The 21099-nt window shown below is 39.9% G+C and overlaps 1 protein-coding gene across 1 annotated transcript; it reads left to right on the top strand.

Moving 5' to 3' along the window:
- The first annotated feature begins 9891 nt into the window (after window positions 1–9891).
- LOC126083660 (olfactory receptor 49-like) lies at window positions 9892–10821 on the top strand. Its single transcript, XM_049897513.1, has one exon. It carries the CDS (start codon window positions 9892–9894, stop codon window positions 10819–10821), a length of 930 nt encoding a protein of 309 aa, XP_049753470.1.
- Window positions 10822–21099: the final 10278 nt, after the last annotated feature.

Raw genomic sequence — 21099 nt, forward strand, 5'->3', positions numbered from 1 at the left:
GACACCATCTCTCCAGATAGCCCACAGATATAGTAACCAAGCTCCAATAGATTCCTTTCCTTTCTGTTGGAATTTCCCACACAACCCAATCAGCTCAGTATGGGTGTACTCCCGCATTATCATGGAACTGGCTGGTGGTATTTCATGTCTAGGGTTATCAGATCCCCGGATAGCTTTCATTTTATGAGTAACGAGCAACCATGTCCAGGGCCGGCCACTCTGCACCGTTAGACTCCTCCTCCATCATCACTTCCACATTCGATTCACTACTCAATTCACTCTCCCACAGTTTCCACGTTTTCTCATCCCAGTCATCTCTCATCAACACTCCCCTAATCCTTGCATTTGGCACCTTTCTTCCCCCCAGCTTTACAACCTGCAGGCGAGTGTCTCTAATTGTTCATCCTACTCTCAGACTCAGGTACTTAATACACCAGTCATTGCCCCAGGACTGGGGAACATCTAACTGCAGCTCTTCCTGCAGGGCTTTTATGTGGGCTTCAGCAGCTAGCTGGGCCTCAGTGGCCAGCCAAACAGCCTAGAGCAGTGGCTATACTACAGCTGCTGCCACTCTTCTAGTTTCCTTTTCACACTTATGAAGGCACACATCTTCCCAAAACTGTGCTATGCTGCTTGGCATTTTCAGGGTATCTCCATAATCAGGCAGTGGGCTGGATGCATCAAGCATAATGGTCAGACCTTCCCACATGGAGGTCACTGGCCAACCCAGGACTTCTCCTGCAGGTACCTCACTCTCACTCACCATTTCTTCAGTCTCCTGGCTGGTTTGCCAATTGTCTAGGCATGGACCAGTAATTTGAAGTTTACCTCTGAAATCAGAAGGTGCTGAGACACCAAAGAAAGAGGCAGGCAACTCCAGTGTGGTGGCAAAGGAGTCTTTATTATTAGGGAGGTTTACATACCGAGGCAGTAGTCCCCGGTGGCAGGAGGACCAAGGCAGATCTCTACATCCAGCAGTAGGGAGATAGAGGTTATATAGTGGTCAAGGACAAAGGTGGCTCCACACCAGAGGGTTACATAAGACTGCCTCAGCAAGGCCGCATAACAAAGGCTTGGAAAACAACAGTGAAATAACAGAAACAGCAGTGAACTAACAAAAAGCCTGAAGACAGCCATTTTAGGCCTCACAAAGCCTGTTTTCCCTTTCATTGCTTATTTCATATAAATGAGATCGTATAGTGTTTGTCATTTTGTGACTTATTTCACTCAGCATAATGTCTTCAAGGTTCACGCAAGTTGTGGCATATATCAGGACTTCATTTCTCTTTACGGCAGAATAATATTTCATTGTACATATATACCACATTTTCTTTACCCATTCATCTGTTGATGAGCTTTTCTGTTGTTTCCACATTTTGGCTATTATGAAAAGTGCTGCAATGAACACTGGTATACAGGTTTCTGTTTACATTTCTGCATTCTTTTCTTCTGGGTATTGAAATTGCTGGCTCCTATGGTTTTATGGTAGCTCTATGTTCAACTTTTTGAGGAACCACCAGTTTTCCACAGAGGCCATACCATTTTATATTCCCACCAGCAGTGGACGAGGATTCCAGTTTCTCTACAAGTTCAACACCCATTGTTCTTTTTTTTTTTTTTAACTACTGTCATTCTGATGAGGGTCAGATTGTATTTCATTATGGTTTTGATTTGTATCTCCCTAATGGCTAATGTGGAAACCCTGGTGATGTAGTGGTTAAGAGCTACGCTGCTAACCAAAAGGTTGGCAGTTCGAATCCACCAGCCGCTCCTTGGACACTCTATGGGGCAGTTTTACTCTGTCTTATAGAGTTGCAATGAGTCAGAATCAACTCCATGGGAGTGGGTTTGGTCTTTTTTTTTTTTTTAATGGCTAATGAGGAGCCCTGGTGGCACAGTGGTTAAGTTCTTGGCTGCTAATTAAAAGGTCGGTGGTTCGAACTCACCAACCGCTCCACAGAAAAAAATTGTAGCAGTCCGTTCCTGTAAAGATTGCAATCTTGGAAACCCTATGGGGCAGTTCTACTCTGTCCTATAGGGTTGCTATGAGTTGAAATTGACTCGTCAGAACACAACAACAACAAATTCTTTGGACTTATGGTGAATGAGGAAGTTTTTTTAATTATATAAAAGTGGCTAGAAAAGTCACAGGATCTGGCCTAGAGTCCATCCAAGGGTCAAGGAAGAAATAGCACCACAAAAAAGTTTGATTGGGTGTGCAGTGAGTGTGGGGGATGTTTATTACAAATAAAGAGTTATTATCCAGAATATACAAAGATCAACAACCCAATAGATAAATAAGAAAAGGATATATGTAAACATTCCCCAGAAAAGCAAATCCAAAGGGCCAATAATAAATGAAAAGATGTTCAACCAGATTAATAGTCAGGACAATTCAAATTAAAATAACAATTAACCCTTTTGATGATTTGTGAAGTAATACTGGTATTATATTTTTTAAAGTATTTTTGTTTTGATACTTATCGAAATACGATGTCTAGAATTTGCTTCTTAATAACATGGGAGGGAGGGAAGCTGTCCTAGTGAAACAAGAATAGCTGTTAATTGGTTATTGCTGAAGCCAGGTGATGACTACATGGAGATTCATTAACAAGTTGTCTACTTTTGTATATGTTTGGAATTTCCATGATAAAAAAATGAAAAGGTAACAAAAAAATACTTCAGACAAGAGGTAATGTGGGTTTGACCCTGGATGGTACCAATTGCAATGGAAAAACTACAACAACAAAAAAAAATAGATGTAAGAGATGTTGCACAGGTAGAACCTCAAAGAGTTAAAATGATTGAAGGAAGAAAGGTAATGTTGGAGGAGACTGACAGATAAAATAATTGGAGGAATAAAAGCAGAATTAAGTCTGGGTAATTAGGAAGATGTTGATGTCAAAAAATAGAGGAGTCAGGAGGAGAAGTTGGCTTGGGAGGTGTCTTAGTCATCTAGTGCTGCTGTAACAGAAATACCACAAGTGGATGGCTTTAACAAACAGAAGTTTATTCTCTCACAGTATACTAGGCTAGAAGTCCAAATTCAGGGCATCAGCCCCAGAGGAAGGCTTTTTCTGTCGGGTCTGGAGGAAGGTTCTTGTCATCAATCTTCTCCTGGATTAGGAGCTTCTCCACGCAGGAACCCTGGGTCCAAAGGATGCGCTTTGCTCCCAGCACAGCTTTCTTGGTGGTATGAGGTCCCCCTTCTCAGCTTGCTTCTCTTTTCTCTCTTGTAAGATAAAAGGTGGTGCAGGCCACACTCCAGGGAAACTCCTTGTACATTGGATCAGGGATGTGACCTTAGCAAGGGTGTTACAATCCCACACTAATCCTCCTTAACATAAAATTATGATAAAAAATGGAGGACAGCCACACAATACTGGGAATCATGGCCTAACCAAGTTGACACATATTTTGGGGGGACAGTGAATCCATGACAGGAGACAATAGGATGGGTTCTGTTTTAGACGTCTATATTGTGGGCACACCAAGCACAGGACGTGCATGTTGACTGGGATGAGGGACTCTGCACAAGTTTCCAGTGGCAAGTCATTGTCCATTTCTTCTCTCACTGGTTAGTTTATAGCTAAGAGCACTGTCTATAAAGTGGACTGCCATAAAGTTGTAAAGAAAATTTGACGTTAATATTTGTAAGCTTGTTTCTAACCACTTAGACAATGAAGTCTACATATCCAGAATGTAGCAAATGCTGTTCTCTGTAAGTTTGTATGAGAAACATTAACGAAATAATCTTACCTCAAGTTTCAAAGTATAAGTCAAAGAGGCCTTCACCAGCAGAGAGCTCAAAACCAAAAGTTAGAGGTGGGGTATGATATCTGTAATCACTCCAGCACGTGTTGAGTGCCTCACCATAACATTCCAAGAATAAAGGCTAAAATCCTGAAAAGAACTGTATTAGTTATCTATTGCTGTCTAACAAATTACCCCTAAAATTAACAGCTTAAAACAACAAGCATTTATTATCTCACAGTTTCTGTAGGTAAGGAATCCAGACATGACTTAAGTGGGTTCTTCTGGTTCAGGATCTCTTACCAGGCAGCAACCAAGAGGTTAGCTGGAGCTACAGTCATATCAAGACTCAAGTTCACTAATGTGGCTGTTGATAAGCCTTGGGTCCTTGCTGGCTGTTGGCTTGGAGACAGTAGTTCCTTGCCATGTGAGCCTCCCCATACGGTAGCTCACGACATGGCAATTAGCTTCCCTTAGAGCAAACGAGAGAGAAGAGAGAGCATGCAAGATGGAAGTCACAGCCTCTTTGTAACATTCTTAGAAATGACACCCCATCCCTTTTACTGTATTCTATTCATTTTTATTCACTAGAGGAAACGCTGGTATCGGAGTGGTAAACAGCTATGGCTGTTAACCAAAAGGCCAGCAGTTCGAATCCAGCAGGCAGGCACCCCTTGGAAACCCTATGGAGCGGTTCTACTCTGTCCTATAGGGTTGCTATGAGTCGAATCAACTCGACGGTAACGGGTTTGGTTTTTTTGTTTTTCGGGGTTTTTTTCAGTATTCATTAGAAGTTAGTCACCAAGTCCCGCCACACACAAGGAAAGGGGATTATACATGGCGTGAATAACAGTAGTTTATGATCATTGAGGCCATCTTAGAGATTCCTATCACAAGAATTATGCAAACCAATCTGTAACACAAAATACACATGCTATTTATGTCCCACTAAATATTACAAAAGTTCCCTGACAGCACAGAGATTAAATTACATCTGTCCTCTATTCTGATGACTAGAAGCAAATGTACCCTCTACTGAGTCCCCAACAGGACACGATGCAGTCTGGGTGTGTGATAATCACCTACAGAAAATCCTCAGTTGTGAGCTCATGGGGATCAGGAACCATGTCTTTTTTATTGTTTGGTTTCCTGTGGCACTTAGCACAAGACGAGCATTCAATAAACATTGATCGAATGGAATTGAATAGGATGGAATTTAAAGTAGCATACCAAAGAGAGGACAAAGCAGGCAAAGTGTGGATAACAGAGTTGTAGTGTGACAATTGTGAGTGGTCTCAGAGGTGGTTCTGCATTTCAAGAGCTCTCCTTTCCTCACTGGACCCTTCCCTCCAAATTCTAGGAGAGTCCTGGCTGTGGTCAGGGAGATTTTTCAAAAAAACCCAGGCCAGCCATGTAATTTTAAATCCTATATACTGTTCAATATAGTATTTAAGCTATTGTAATTTATCACTAAGATGTTCACTATTGATGAAGACAAAGATAAACAAAGTCATGAAGAAACATTAAATAACCAAATTTATAAACAAGTTAATTTATTCTAAACTAATTATTACACAGATACTATGTTCAAGGAAATGTACTATGTGATCTGAGAGGTAATACATAATCCATGCCTTTGGAAAATCTGAAATCTAGTAAGGAAGACAGAAAGTACACAAATAAAAATAATTTAGGGTAGAAAATGATATGTGTAAGAAAATACCATGTACAACTCTTCAACAACAAATCTGAAAACCAGGCAGAAATGATTACCCAGAAAAAGAAAGTTTCAAAAATTGACTTAAGAAGAAATAGAAAATTTGATTAGACAATTTACTATAGAAGAATCTGGAAATGTGAGTACCAATGATAAACTCAAAAATTATTCCATCTATGACTCTCTCTTTCTCTCCACTCAGTTAATATTTACTGAATGAAGAAATGGGATGGAATTGGAATTTAAAGCAGCATAGCAATGGCTAAGAGATGGCAATGCAGGCAAAGTGTGAATAACAGAGTTGCAGTATGACAACTGTGAGTAGCCTCAGAGGAGCTTCCCACATGGCAAGAGTTCTTCTTTTCTCACTTGATCCTTCCCTCACTTGACTTTTCCCAAGTCCTGAGAGAGTGCTGGCTGCCATCAGGGAGATTTTCAAAAGACTCAGCCAGCCCTGTGGGACCCAGCCTCAGTCTAACTTGCTAGCGGTCTACATTTGACCTCTTTTAGTGCTGAGCTGTTGGCTTGTTTCTGAAGCAAAGTCTTCTGTCCCAGTACTGGAAATTGGACTCATATTCAGTGACTCCGTCCTGATCCTGAGAACCTACCTATTCTTCCAGCCATTGAGGACGTTGCTCCTACTTGGTTTTTGCCAATCTGTCCCCCATCTCCCTCAAGGACTACAGCCACCAAACACTTCTTCCTCAAGGATCCCCTTTCTATGCTCTGCCTGCCTGGCCAGGCCTGGTCACTCTCATGGTCTTATCATCTAGTGACAACTACTTTCATCATGCCTTCAACCCCTATTTGCCCTTATTTTGTCTCCTAACTTATTAGCTCTTCGTCAAAAGTAATGCAAATTCCCTATGTCTGACACCATCATCTCTCCTCTGGACTCTGCAACTGCCTCTTGGTCTGTTTTCCTACGCAGATTCTTCTTTCTACTACTCCCAGAGTGAACTCTTTTCAAACATAAATCAGATCACATCATTTCTCTGTTTAAACCCTTTCGATAGCTTCCAATTGCACTTTGGTGCCCAAAGAGCAAAAGTGGGATGACAAAGTAGTTTTAGCTAGAATGGGCGAAGGAACAAATGGAGACCCCCAAAATCCTCTTACCAAGGTTTCCCAATGGATAGTAACTGCTTCTTGGGGATAGAGGACCATGTCTGTCTCATTTCACCACTCATAGTCATACCCAGTGCATAGGACAGTGCCTAGCTCATAGGAGGTGCTCAAAAAACATTGTTGAATTAATTAATTAAAGTTTCTTCACCCCCTACACTCTAACTGGTCCTTCAGGTCTCAGCTTTATATAGCTTTATCAGGAACTTCTTCCCTCATGGATATGGTTCAGGATATGAGCTCTCTTTCACATACTAGTCACAGAGATAATTAATTTTTGGGGTGATTGTTTAATTTCTGTCTTCCCCATAAGACTCCGTCTCTGTGTCTCTGACATCTAAAGCACACAATAAGCACTCAGCAAATGTTTGTTGAATGCTTTAGTAATTGTACCTCTTTGTTACAATTAAGTTCATTAGAAGTTTCTATACTTCTTAGTCAGAACAAAGTAAACTTTCAGTCCCAAAGTTGAAGAAAGTAAGAGATAAGGGACCTAGGAAGATCCTGGGTCCCCATTACCAGTGATGGTAATGAATCTCAGGGGAAGCACAGCTCCTTTCCAGTAAGAGTGAGAATCCTGGGTGGGTTAACAGTTTGAGTTGCATATCTTGTGTATCTCTCCGTTTCCATGGAGACCAAACAGAACCCCGTAATAACTGAGGCCTGATGCCAGCTCACAGAGAAAAGGATTCTGCCACGAAAAGTTTACCCCATAATTCTCTGTGGACACCATGCCCTTAGGTAGGCACGTACGTTTCGCTAAAAAGCCTCTTGAGCCCAAGTGAAGATTCATTATATGAGTCTGCATCAGCTGATGTCTTTCTTTTAGTCCAATATGGATGGAAGAATAATTAATTAGGTTTCCACATCCCTTTCCCAAGGAAAGTGGTCTAGTAGCGCCACTGTGATGGGGCAGAAGCAATAGCAGCCATCTGAGAAACTGGTGACCCCAGAATGTCTGAGGACTGTTCAGAGCCCTCTCATTTCCACCCTGAGGAGATCTGAGATGTGCTAGTGACACAGTTAGAAAGCACTGTTGGGGGGACTGGTTGTTGGAAAACACGGAGACTTAATGACACATGGACCTGCCTATGTCCACGATCTGCAGACCATGTTACAGCTCCAGAGCACCCTTCACTTTAAACCTCCGGTGAGTCCGTCAAAAAGTGCAGTCCTCGGGCAACACTGCAGTGCCAAGAGCTTCCGTGAAAACAAGGCATCTCCATCATCAGAACCTTCTTGGAAGAGAATCAACGCTTCCCCTAGTACTTAGTGAGGTAACCTGCATTCGTGCAATTTTTAGAATAGGGAAGGGCAATCTGATCCCTTTGGACACTGCCTAGAGGCCTTTCTTCTGTTTTTAAATGGCACAGCTGGCTGTTTTCATCACTCTCAATATGCTGACTCACACTCAGCTGATGAGTCACTAGAATCCTTCTTCCCTTTTCCTGCTCTTTTCATGGGCAGCCATTTGTTTCCCCCTTTGTCTCTCATGAAACTTTTAACCCAAATGAACTCATTGTGTCGGTTTCTCTTTATTTTTAATTTAATTTATTGTGCACACAATAATAAAATTAATTTAAAAAAGGGAGGGAAAAACCTCCCTCAAACCTCCCATTCTTACATGCCGATTATGTTCATTTGTTCGTGTTCCCATCAAGTCCTTCTCCATAAAATACGTATTTCACAGAACTATAATGTAATGTGCTATCTTTTCTCTGATGCAACTTTATCACATTAGTTCTTGCTCTTGTCCTGAGTAAAGTCAGCCTTTCTCTTCTGAAGCCAGGTTATAACCTGTCATTTCTGCAAGAACAACCAATGACGAGGCTTCCTACTTCTTTATCCTGATCTCTAAGAACAATATTAAGCAATGGAAGACCTAGAAAAAATAATTCTTTAAAACCATTATATATTATATTCTCTATAATTGAAATTGAGCAATGAACAATCCTAATATCAGCTTTTATTATCATTATTTTTTATTACTGTGGAAATTACCCAACAGTATTAAATGTAACACCTAATTTACAAGTGCATGCTCTCACCTCCTTCCGTACATCAATCTCATAGGCCATGTATCCCTCAAAAATATCAGCCTAATGATATATTAACAAAAAGTTTGCAATAACATGGGAAAGCTTCTTATAGTAATACGTGGGGGAAAGAGTGCAATATGTGTAATCTATAAGCATAACTATGTAAACCAATAAGTAAACACCACATAAGAATGGAAAAAATAAAACAGAAATACATCAAAATGTTAAAAGCAGCTGTCTCTATGGGACTATTTCCTTTATTCTATTCCTCTGCATTTTCTACATTTTTCATGATGAGCTAATATTTTTATAATTGTAAAACTTTCAAGACATATTGCCCAGAACCCCACTATCTTTTCTCCAACTTTACTTAATGAGAAATTAAAATAGCTAACATTTCATGACTACTTATTCTAAAGCTGCCTGTGCTAAGTAAGGAGTCCCGATTTTTTAAGAACTTGGCTGCTAACCAAAAGGTCAGCAGTTCAAATCCACCAGCCGCTCCTTGGAAACCCTATGGGGCAGTTCTACCCTGTCCTATAGGGTCGCTATGAGTCGGAACCAACTCAACAACACATAACATAACATGCTAAGTAATGGCTGCACATTATTTAAGTCCTAGGAGAATCCTTTTACATAGATACTGTTATTATTCCCACTGATGAATTAGAGGCTTGGTGAGTTTAGATAACCAGCCCTAAATAAGATAGTAAGTGATGGAGCTCAAGTCCCATCAAAATCTCTCTGAGCTAAAATGCATTCTGTAATAAGCTCTAGAGAAACGTTCCATCATGCTTTCAATAAAAGTCTATAACCCACTGGATGTGGGATTTGGGGAGGCAAGTATTTTAATGGATTGAGAAACTCCTTCCATCTGTTGAAGGAATATAGGAAAAGACATCACCTGATCAAAAAAGGAAAGAATGAAGGGGATTTAATAGAGTTTTGTAACAAAAATAAGGAAAATGGAAAAAGGACCGGTAAAGTCAAAACTTTTTCAACAAAATGTCAAACATCTCATGAATCCTCAACTGCAAAGCATTTGACTAGATCCTGAGTAGACGAGAGATCTAGACAACCAGCCTGATGAAAGAGACAGAGAGAGGTTTGTAGCCCTAAGGAATAAATGAGTCCTTCAGCTCAAACTCTGACACTTATTCTTCTTTCCTTTCAGTTCCAGGCTGTCCTCAGATCTCCAGAGCATCACAACTCTGATGCTGAACACCTCTGACTGGCCATTCCCAGGTCAGTGGAGCCATGGGGAACAGCACCACTGTCGCTGAGTTTGTCCTGCTGGGGCTCTCAGATGCCTGTCAGCTGCAGATGCTCCTCTTCCTGGGGTTTCTCCTGACCTACCTCCTCACTCTGCTGGGTAATCTCCTCAATGTGGTCACCACCCTCATGGACAGATGCCTCCACACCGCCATGTACTACTTACTCTGCAACTTTGCTGTCCTGGAGATCTGGTTCACCTCAGTCATCTTCCCCAAGGTGCTGACCAATATCCTGACTGGATATAAGACTATCTCCCTAGCAGGTTGTTTTCTCCAATTTTTCTTTTATTTCTTCCTGGGGACCACAGAGTTCCTCCTACTGGCAGTGATGTCTTTTGACAGGTATGTGGCTATCTGTAACCCCTTGTGCTATGCTACCATCATGAGAAAAAAGGTCTATGTCCCGTTGGTCCTTTGTTCATGGATGGCAGGATTCCTTCTCATCATTGTTACTAGTTCAATCACATTTCAGCAGCCATTCTGTGGTCCCAATATCATTCATCATTTCTTTTGCGACAGCTTTCCACTCCTGGAACTCATATGTGCAGATACAAGTCTGATAGAGCTTCTGGGCTTCATAGTAGCCAACTTCAGCTTACTGGGCACTCTCTCTGTGACAGCCACCTGCTATGGCCACATCCTCTACACCTCCCTGCGCATCCCTTCAGCCAAGGAGTGCCAGAAAGCCTTCTCAACCTGCTCCTCCCACATCATTGTCGTGTCTCTCTTCTATGGCAGCTGCATCTTCGTGTATATCTGGTCAGGCAAAGGTGGCCACGGGGAGAACAGAAGCAAGGTGGTGGCCCTGCTCAACACTGTGGTGACCCCAATGGTCAACCCCTTCATCTACACCCTGAGGAACAAACAGGTGAAGCAGGTGTTGAGGGAGAAGGTGAGCAAGCTCCTCTCATAAAGATTAGCTGGACTTGAGAGAGGGAAAAGTAGCCTCCTTACCTAAATCTCTGCAAATGAAGCTCCTGTTCTGATGATCTCCATGAACTATCCTCTCATAGACAATTTCAGGTGTATTCTAATCCACGTTAAAAAAAAAAAAAAATCTTCGATGACTGCCCTGTCAGGGAGCACAACAGAGAACTCCTGAGGGAGCAGGAGATCAGTGGGATGCAGACCCCAAATTCTCATAAAAAGACCATACTTAATGGTCTGACTGCGATTAGAGGAATCCCGGCGGCAATGCTCCCCAGACCTTCTGTTGGCACAGGACAGGAACCATCCCCGAAGACAACTCATCAGACATGAAAGGGACTGGTCAGCGGTGGGGAGAGAGATGCTGATGAAGAGTGAGCTAATTAAATCAGGTGGACACTGGAGAGTGTGTTGGCAACTCTTGACTGGAGGGGGGATGGGAAGATAGAGAGAGAGGGAAGATGGCAAAATTGTCACGAAACGAGAGACTGAAAGGGCTGACTCAATAGGGGGAGAGCAAGTGGGAGAAGGGAGTAAGATGTATGTAAACTTACATGTGACAGACTGATTGGATTTGTAAATGTTCACTTGAAGCTTAATAAAAGTTAATAAAAAAAAAAAAATCTGTTGCCATCAAGTCTATTCCAACTTATGGCGACTCTATAGGACAGAGCAGAACTGCCCCATAGGGTTTCCAAGGAGCAGCTGATGGATTCAAACTGCCTACCTTTTGGTTTAGCAGCCATAGCTCGCTGTAGCTCTTAACCACTGCACCACCAGGGCTCCAATCCACATTAGCTTCTTACATATATCTAATTGTTGGCTCATTTAGTCTTGTTTAGAGTACAGAAAATTCAGTACACCACTAATGAGTCTGGTATGTCTTAACGTTTCTTAACCTAGCCTGTAACTGAGTTTCTTTATTGTGCCTCATTTTTTAATTATATTAATATACTTAGTAATCCTTCTTTGCTGGAACCTTTAAAACTTGATAAAAATACCAACAAGAATACATTTATGCTATATTTCAGAAATATTAGCTATGTATGAAAAAATAAATGAGTAGGAATAGTCAAGAAATTTTGAGAAAAAAAAGGGTATTAGATATTAAAACATTATGCCAGCACTAACAGATGGAACAATGGAACTGGATAGAGAGTATAGAAAGAGATTGCAGTACATATAAGGATCTAATAGATGATAAAAGTAGATGTCTAAGCAGTAAATGGAAACCCTGGTGGCGCAGTAAAGAGCTATAGCTGTTAACCAAAAGGTTGGCAGTTTGAATCCACCAGGCGCTCCTTAGAAAGTCTATGGTGCACTTCTATTCTGTTCTAGGGTCGCTATGAGTTGGAATTGATGGCAACGGGTTTGGGTTTTTTGTTTGTTTGTTTGTTTGTTTTAATCAGTAAGTAAAGAACAGTAAATCCAATAAATGATGGCAAGATCATTGGCTGACCACGGTAGACTCCTTCCTTCCAAATAGATTCAGACTAGTACTTGGCTGATTATTTAGGGGAGGGGGGAGGGTTAAAGCAGAAGAACAATTTAAAAGTGATACATGCCTTAAATATAGTTTTAATTAAAGCCTATAAACATATGTTCATTCAGTAATCTAAATGTGTACTTTTCTTTGAGAATGAATCTGGTGATTGTTGTAGTCTTTCTTGTTTAAACCACACTCATATCCTCTATAATTTTCAAGATTTGTTTCAGTAGTACAAAATTTTAAAGATGCTTGAGAAACTGTGTAAACAGAATCCTAGAATATTTACTTTTGGTTTACCTGTTTGTTTGCCAATCTACAGTTCTCACCTCCTCCTAATTCAACATTTTTTTCTCTGCTTGCTTTTATGTGATCTATTGAAAAGAATCAACTTAGTTTTCATAGAAACAACTTTCTTTATATACTCGTATCTCAGTTATCTTATTTAGGGAGAATATGCAATCACAATAACAAGTCCAATTATCAATGAAACAGAAATTTAGAAACAAGTACAACTGATTCTTGGTAAAAGTCAACAGGTGGGAGCAAAAATACTCATGGGTACTATAGAAGCCTACTAGCTGCAAATGTTCAGCATGCTATGGACATCAGTCATCTTGGGAGACAGTCTGACACAGAGATTGTGGACACAGCTACTGGAAGCTTACTACCTGGTTTCAAATCCCATCTCAGCCACCCATTAGCCACTTGATCTTGGGCAAGTGAGACTTCTCTGTATCTAAATCATACATATGGTGATAATATTAGTACCTATCTCAAGCGATCCTCCTAAACATTAAATGAGTTAATATATGTTAGAACGCTTAGCATAGGGGTTGGTATAGAGTAAGTACCATGATAGGTGTTAAGTATTATGTTCTACAGAAGGAATGGTAAGTTGAATAAATGAAGGTAAATTAAGAGATCTTCTACTGTCTTAAAGAAAAAATTAAGTTACAGCCTCATCTACTATCCTAAACTGAAATTTAAGTAAATATAAAATATGAAAACATAAAAAAAAAAAAAAGAAGAAAATGTAGGTACAGTTTTATCTAATCAAAGATGTGTAGGGAATTTTTTTAACTACTGGAAGAAATGTAAAGAAAAAATCTATAAATTTGGCTATATAAAATTTTCAGTTTCTTTATGTCAGAAAACAAGCATAAATGAGATAATGGCTGTATGTAGTTTCTACCTGTCTGGTATCCATGTCCCTTTTTTTTTTAACCTACGTTTTTATTTATTTTTAGTAGGTAAATATACATATAACAAAACACTTGGCATCTCAACATTCTTCAGAGGTACAATTCAGTGATATTATTTTTGTTTATTATGTTGTACAACCATCACCATTATCTGCTTCCAAATTTCTCCATCACCCTTAACAGAAGCTTAGTGTCCCCTAAGCATTCCTCCTTCTTAAAGCAATTAAAAAAAAAAAAAAAAAAAAGCAATAGAACACTTATTTTTCTCAGGAAAGCCCCTTCCCATTGTCAGTCAGTGTGGCTAGGGTGGTGCTGACTTCATCCCCAACCAATCAGGGCATAGCTATGACTATTGGCTCAGGGATGGCCACATGACTAAAATCAGATCAGTGAGATCCAGTGAGTCTTAATTCAGGGGCACTTATGGGAAATGATGAAAGAGAGGCTCTCTCTGTTGGACTTGAAGTGGGGAGAAAGTAAGCCTGAGAAGAGTATAAACCACCTTCCAAATCACTTAGTGAGGATAATAAAACCTTGACGTGAAAAGTTAAAATACATTGAAATATTGGAAAATTACAAACTAGTCTTTCTCACACACATAGATGCAAAAATTCTAAATATCAGCAAACTGAATGAAATGATACATAAGGATAATACATCACAATACAGTAGAACTTATTCCAGGAAAGCAAAACTGGTTTAATATTTGAAAATCAATTGGTGCAATTAAAAACATCAACAAAATAAAGGAAAAAAATATGATAGCTCAACAGGTATAGAAAAAAAATTTTATAAAATTCAACAAATATTCCTTTCTCAAAAACTGGTTCTTTAGCAAACTCTTGAATTAAAGGAATATCTGTACCCTACTTTTTTTACTGAAGGGTAACTAAAGAAGTCTATAGCAAACTCATATTTAATGATAAAATATTGACAGATTACCTCTGAGATCAAGCATGAACCAAGGATAACCACTATTGCCACTTCTTTTGTACTAGAATTCCTAGTATAGAAAGTACAGTAAGAAAAATAAAAGATTAAGTATTGAGAAAGGAAGACATAATACTATCACATCATCACTGACCTGATTGTTTATACAGAAATCCTAAGGTAAACTCTGACAATTAATCAGCTAAGTTGATACAAATTCAACCCATACACAGAAAAAGTTTTTATGTACAAGCAATAGTCAGAAAATAAAAATTTTAATAATATAATTTTCAGCATCAAAAAATATTAAATACTTATAATGACTATAATAAAAACTGAGTAAATCCTTTACTCAAAACTATAAAACCCCTCTACCAACCTCACAATAGAGGGTCCCGGACAAAGCAGGAGAAAAATGTAGACAAAAAATCAAATTCATAAAAAAAGACCAAACTTACTGGCCTAATAGAGACTGGAAGAACCTCTGAGGCTATGGCCCAAAGACACCTCTTTAACTTGGAAGTGCAGTCATTCCTGGAAAACACCTTCCAGCCAAGCAATAAACCAAAACCAAACCTATTGCTACCGAGTTGATTCCTACTCATAACGACCTATAGGACGTAGAAGAACTGCCCCATAGGGTTTCCAAGGCTGTAATCATTATGGGAACAGACTGCCACATCTTTCTCCTGCAGAGCTGCTGGAGGGTTCACACCACTGACCTTTTGGTTAGCAGTCAAGTGCTTAGTCATTGCACCAGCAGGGCTCCTCAACCACGCAATAGACGGGCCTATAAAATAAACAGTAACACCCGAGAGGAATGGGTCCTTAGAACAAACATTTTTACAAGACCAAAAGGGCAACATTTGCCCAAAAGCGTAGAGGAGAAGGCAGGAAGGGATAGGAAAACCAGATGAAAGGAAACAGGAAACCCAAGGCAGAAATTGGGAGAGTGTTGACCCAGTCTGGGGATTGCAAAATGTCATGGAACACTTTGTGTACAATTTGTGGAATGGGAAACTAATTTGCTCTGTAAAATTTCACCTAAAACACAATAAATTTTTTTTTTCAATTACAAAACATTATTTTAAAAAATGAAAGAAGGCCTAAATAAATAGAGTCGTTGTTAGGTACCATGGAGTCAGTTCCAATTCAGCGATCTTATGTACAACAGAACAAAACATTGCCTGGTCCTGTGCCATCCTTACAATTGTTTTTATGCTTGAGCCCGTTGTTACAGCCACTGTGTCAATCCGTCTCACTGAGGATGTCACGGATTGAATTGTGTCCCCTAAAAATATGTGTTAACTTGGTTAGGCCATGATTCCCAGTATTGTGTAGTTATTCTCCATTTTGTGATTGTAATTTTCCTACGTGTTGTAAATCCTAACCTCTGCCTGTGGTTAATAAGGCAAGAGTAGTTTACGTTAAAGAGGATTGGGGTGGGATTGTAACACCCTGACTAAGGTCCCATCCCTGATTCAATGTAAAGGGAGTTTCCCTAAGGTGTGGCCTGCATCACCTTCTATCTTTCAAGAAATGAAAGGAAAGCAAGGAGAGAGTGGGGGACCTCATGCCACCAAGAAAGCAGCACCTGGAGCAGAGCACATCTTTTGGATCCAAGGTTCCTTTTCAGAAAAGCTACTAGTCCAGGGGAAGAGTGATGACCGGGACCTTCCTCCAGAGCCTACAGTAAAAGCCTTCCCCTGAAGCCAATGCCTTGAATTTGGACTTGTAGCCTACCAGACTGTGAGAAAATAAACTTCTCTTTATTAAAACCATCCACTTGTGTTATGTCTGTTATAAAAGCACTAGAAGACTGAGACAGATGGTCTTCCTTTTTTTTCACTTACCCTCTCCTTTGCCAAGCATGATACCATCCTTCTCCAGGGACTGGTTCCTCCTGATAGCAAGTCCAAAGTATGTGAGACATAGTCTCGCCATCCTTGCTTCCAAGGAGCATTCTGGTTGTATTTCTTTCAAAACAAATTTGTTCACTTCTTTGCCAACACCACAATTCAAAGGCATCAATTCTTCTTTCGTCTTCCTTATTCATTTCCCAGCTTTCGCATGCATATGAGGCAATTGAAAACACCAAGGCGCCTGTGCATCTTAGTCTTCAAGGTGATATCTTTGCTTTTTAACACTTTAAAGAGGTCTTTTGCAGCAGATTTGCCTAATGTAATGCATTGTTTGATTTCCTGACTGCTGCTTCCATGGGTGTTGATTGTGGATTCAAGTAAAATGAAATCCTTTACAACTTCAATCTTTTCTCCATTTATCATGATGTTCCTTACTGGTCCAGCTGTGAAATTTTTTGTTTTCTTTATGTTAAGGTGTAACCTATACTGAAGGCTGTAGTCTTTGTTCTTCATCAGTAAGTGCTTCAAGTCCTCTTCACTTTCAGCAAGCAAGGTTGTGCATCTGCATAATGCATGTTGTTAATGAGTCTTCCTCCAATCCTGATGCCTTGTTCTTCTTCATATAGTCCAGCTTCTCTGACTATTTGCTCAGCAGACAGACTGAATAAGTATGGTTAAAGAATACAACCCTGATGCACACCTTTCCTAACTTTAAACCACGTAGTATCCCTTTGTTCTGTTCTAAAGACTGCCTCTTGATCTATGTACAGGTTCTTCATGAGCACAATTAAGTGTTTTGGAATTCCCATTTTTCGTAATGTTATTCATAATTTGTTTTGATCCACACAGCCAAATGCCTTTGCATAGTCAATAAAATACAGGTAAAAATCTTTCTGGTAATCTCTGCTTTGAGGCAGGAGCCATCTGACACCAGCAGTGATATCCCTGATTCCACATCCTCTTCTAAATCCAGCTTGAACTGGCGGTTCCCTGTTGATGTACTTTTGCAGCCGCTTTTGAATGATTTTCAGCAAAATTTTACTTATGTGTGATATTAATAATATTGTTCGATAATTTCTGCATTCGGCTGGATCACCTTTCTTGGAAATAGGCATAAATGTAGATCTCTTCCAGTAGGTTGGTCAGGTACTTGTCTTCCAAATTTCTTGGCATAGACAAGTGAGCACTTCCAGCACTGCATCCATTTGTTGTAACATCTCGGTTGGTATTCTGTCAACTTCTAAAGCCTTGTTTTTCGCCAGTGCTTTCAAAGCAGCTTGGACTTCTTCCTTCAGTACCATTGGGTTCTGATTATATGCTACCTCCTAAAATGGTTGAACTTCGACCAATTCTTTTTGGTATAGTGGTTCTGTGTATTCCGTCAATCTTGTTTAGAAGCGTCCTGCATTGTTTAATATTTACCCCATAGAATCCTTCACTATTACAACTCAAAGCTTGAGTTTTTTTGTAAGTTCTTTCAGTTTAAGAAATTCCAAGTGTGTTCTTCCCTTTTGGTTTTCCATCTCCAGGTCTTTGCACATTTCATTATAATACTTGTAATTAAAATTAGTCAAAGATATTAAAAGGAAGAAAACGACAAATATCTTTTGTAAACATAGATACAAAATTCTTTTTTTTTTAATAATATTTTATTGTACTTTTGGTGAAGGTTTATACAGCAGTTTAGGTTCTCATTCAACAATTTCTACACAAATTGTTCACTGACATTGGTACATTCTTCACAATGTGTGAACATTCTCAATATTTCCATTCTGGTTGTCCCATTTTCATTTATCTAGTTTCCCTCCCTCCTTACATTCTCATCTTTGTTTTAAAGTAATTGTTCACTGTTTGGTCTCATACGGTTTTTTTGTTTGTTTTTAATTTTTATTGTGCTTTAAGTGAGTTTGCAAATCCAGTCAATCTCTCATACAAAAATTTATATACACTGCCCCTTTGAGAGTTCCTCTCCACCTAACGAGACAGCACACTCCTCTCCACCCTCTATTTCCGTGTCCATTCAGCCAGCTTCTGTCCCCCTCTACCTTCTCATCTCCCCTACAGAGAGAGGCTGCCCACATAGTCTCATGTGTCTACTTGAGCCAAGATGCTCACTCCTCACCAGTATCATTTTCTATCCTATAGTCCAGTCCAATCCCTGTCTGAAGAGTTGGCTTTGGAAATGGTTCCAGTCTTGGGTTAACAGAAGGTCTGGGGACCATGACCTCTAGGGTCCTTCTAGTCTCAGTCAGACCATTAAGTCTGGTCTTTTTATGAGAATTTAAGGTCTGCATCCCACTGCTTTCCTGCTCCTTCAGGGGTTCTCTGCTGTGTTCCCTATCAGGGTAGTGATCGGTTGTAGCTGGGCACCATCTAGTTCTTCTGGTCTCAGGCTGATGTAGTGTCTGATTTATGTGCCCCTTTCTGTTTCTCGGGCTCATAATTACCTTGTGTCTTTGGTGTTCTTCATTCTCCTTTGCTCCAGGGTTCAGACCAATTGATACATCTCAGATGGCCGCTTGCTAGCATTTAAGACCCCAGATGCCACTCTCCAAAGTGGGATGCAGAATGTTTTCTTAATAGATTTTATTATGCCAACTGAACTAGATGTCCCCTGAAACCATGGACCCCAAATCCCCAGCCCTGCTACACTAGCCTTCAAAGTGTTTGGTTTATTCAGGAGACTTCTTTGCTTTTGGTTTAGTCCAGTTGTGCTAACCTCTCCTGTATTGTGTGTTGTCTTTCCCTTCACCTAAAATAGTTCTTGTCTACTATCTAATTAGTGAATACCCCTTTCCCTCCCTCCCTCCTCACTCTAGTAACTATCCCAAAGAAATATTTTCTTCTCTGTTTAAACTATTTCTCAGGTTCTATAATAGTGGTCTCATACAATATTTGTTCTTTTGCATCTGACTAATTTCACTCAGCATAATGCTTTCCAGATTCCTGCATGTTATGAAATGTTTCACAGAGTCATCATTGTTCTTTATCTATGTGTAGTATTCCATGGTGTGAATATACCATAATTTATTTATCCATTCCTCCATTGATGGGCACCTTGGTTGCTTCTACCATTTTGCTATTGTAAACAGTGCTACAGTGAACATGGGTGTGTATATATCTGTTCATGTAAAGGCTCTTATTTCTCTATTTCTAGTTTTTTAAGGAAGTGCCAAATTGATTTCCAAAGTGGTTATACCATTTTACTTCCCCCCAGCAGTATATAAGTGTTCCAGTATCTCCACAACCTCTCCAACATTTATTATTTTGGGTTTTTTGAATTAATGCCAGCCTTGTCAGAGTAGGAAACCCTGGTGGCATAGTGGTTAAGTGCTGCAGCTGCTAACTAAAGGGCCAGCAGTTCAAATCCACCAGGCACTCCTTGGAAACTCTATGGAGCAGTTCTACTCTGTCCTATAGGGTTGCTATGAGTCGGAATCGACTCGGCAGCACTGGGTTTGGTTTTTTGTCAGAGTGAGATGGAATCTCATTGTAGTTTTGATCTGCATTTCTCTAATGGCTAATGACCATGAGCATTTCCTCATGAGGATACAAAATTCTTAAGAAATTTTCAGCAAATTATACCTGACAATATAGCAAAAAGATAATACATCTTGATCAACAAACAAAAAAAAAAATTGCTGTTGAGTCGATTTCAACTCATAGTGACACTATAAGTCAGAGTAGAACATGCCCCATACGGTTTCCAAGGAGCAGCTGGTGATTTGAACTGTCAGCTTTTTGGTTAGCAGCCATAGCTTGCCATAGCTCTTACCAACTGCACCACCAGGGCTCCATACATCTTGACCAGGTAGGGTTTATTCCACAAGTGTAAGATTGGTTCAACATGCAAAAATCAATTACATTGAGTCTGGAGCAAGATGGTGGTGTTAACTGATGCATGCTCCCATCCCCCACACCCTCCCCACAAAAACCTTTTTTTTTTTTAATTTTTAAATGAAGCCTGCAATAAACTGAAGCAAGGCACTCATCTCAGTTTGGCCTGTCTCAGAGTTCACAAAGGACTGAGGAAAAGCAGGCAATGACCAAAGGCTATAAGGGCCTGTAGCCACCCGGGGATAAAGAATGCAATTAAGACATACACTAGGCACCTAAAGACTGGAAGGAGAAGCTGTGAAAGAGTTTCTTTCAGAAATTAAAGTTTGCAAATGCACTGTGTGTATGGGTGTATTGAGAAAGATGCATGCTCAGAAATTACCTGAGAAGAACCATGCTTTCATGTTGGGCTGATTTCTGGCTCACAGCAAGCCTACATAAGTGTTGGAGGAGGGCCCCAGCACAAAGGCAATTTACAAAAACTGAGAGGGTTTTTTTTGTTCTGTTTTTCCCCTAGCATCTAAGGAATTCTCTGTCAAAACACTAGCTGAACACAAGCTAAGGAATAAAGACTTCGATGTCCACACATGTCCAGGAAGGCAGTCTTTGCAAAAATAGGAGAAGTCACTAAACAAACAACTGACTACACTCTTCAACATTTAAAACAAAATACAAAATAGAAAACTCTGGGAAAGGGAAGAATCTCATTTCCAGAGTTACCACATTATAATATTCAAATGTCCCAGTTTTAACAAAAAAATCACAGGCATACAAAGAAACAGGAAAGGATGTCCCAGTCAATCGAACAAAATTAAGTGACAGAAACCACCAACGTGGAAACCCAAATAATGGTCTTACTAGAAAAAGACTTTAAAACAACAGTATTAAGTATGTTCATAGACCTAAAGGAAAACATGGACAAAGAACTAAAGAAAATCATAAAA

The sequence above is a fragment of the Elephas maximus genome, chromosome 10 (assembly GCF_024166365.1).
Source record: "Elephas maximus indicus isolate mEleMax1 chromosome 10, mEleMax1 primary haplotype, whole genome shotgun sequence".
NCBI lineage: Eukaryota > Metazoa > Chordata > Mammalia > Proboscidea > Elephantidae > Elephas > Elephas maximus.

What these genes read in the sequence shown, in the direction of transcription:
- LOC126083660 (XM_049897513.1), top strand. Translation starts at nt 9,892, where the DNA reads ATGGGGAACAGCACCACTGTCGCTGAGTTTGTCCTGCTGGGGCTCTCA.